The sequence below is a fragment of the Condylura cristata genome, unplaced genomic scaffold (assembly GCF_000260355.1).
Source record: "Condylura cristata isolate star-nosed mole 26May11 unplaced genomic scaffold, ConCri1.0 scaffold00032, whole genome shotgun sequence".
Lineage (NCBI taxonomy): Eukaryota > Metazoa > Chordata > Mammalia > Eulipotyphla > Talpidae > Condylura > Condylura cristata.
This window is the reverse complement of record NW_004567133.1, coordinates 20,567,615-20,568,362: the sequence shown is the minus strand read 5'-3', so window position 1 is coordinate 20,568,362 and position 748 is coordinate 20,567,615. Positions and strand designations below refer to the sequence as shown.

The window sequence follows — 748 nt, the reverse complement described above, 5'->3', positions numbered from 1 at the left end:
CCCTGGCTGGGACTCGCCACGTCGCAGCTGCGTGAGCACCGGCCTGGGGCCGCACTTGGCGGTGGCCTCCCTGGCCAGTGGCGGCACATGCAGCACGGTGCCGGCGCGCAGCCTGGCCAGTCCGTCTCGGGGTCCCCACGAGCTAGGTGGCATCGGGCCGTGCTGCCCGGCAGGTCGTGCCGGCCCGCGGGACGCCCGCCAAGGTCACCCTCGGGATGGGGAGGCAGGGAGGGCCGCGCCCCGAACAAGTGGGTCCAGCTGCCGCAAGACACCAACTGCCCGCTGGTGCCCGGCCCATGCTCCTGTGGCGAGAGGCAGCTGGCCGCGCCCCTGGGCGGCCAGAGGCCCAGGCCCGCGGACAGCCGCCATAGCTTGGGGAAGCTGCGCCCTGGCCGGCGGGGTCCGCGCTGCCCCGTGGTCGCGGAGAGTACCGGTGCTCCACCGCCTGCCGGCAGGGGGCGCTGCCCGCGGCTCCCGCTTCTGGACGGCGCGGGCGCACTGCAGATGGGACTGGGGGGCCGCACGCTTCTGGCCGAGCCTCCCCTGGGCTTTGTGGCTTCCTGCTGCCTCGGCGAGGTCGGGCCTTGCCGACTTAGCAGGGGGCCGTGGGACCCCCTGGTGCCGGGCACCAGCGCCCTCACGTGCACCCAGAGAGGGAGCGGCGCCCCCTGTTCGTGCTGCGCTGCCATGAGGCGGGCAGAGGCGCGGGCGCGGCGAGAAGACGCTGCTGGCAGGACGGGTCTGTCTC

The 748-nt window shown here is 75.3% G+C and overlaps 1 protein-coding gene across 1 annotated transcript in view; it reads right to left on the bottom strand.

The window, feature by feature from the left end:
• Positions 1-204: 204 nt before the first annotated feature.
• The window catches only part of LMF1 (lipase maturation factor 1), a 10,349-nt gene continuing 9,805 nt past the window's right edge, over positions 205-748 (bottom strand). Inside the window, exon 9 of the mRNA XM_012731708.1 lies at positions 205-302. Within this exon, the coding sequence (XP_012587162.1) occupies positions 205-302 (98 nt within the window). The remainder of the gene's footprint in view (positions 303-748) is intronic.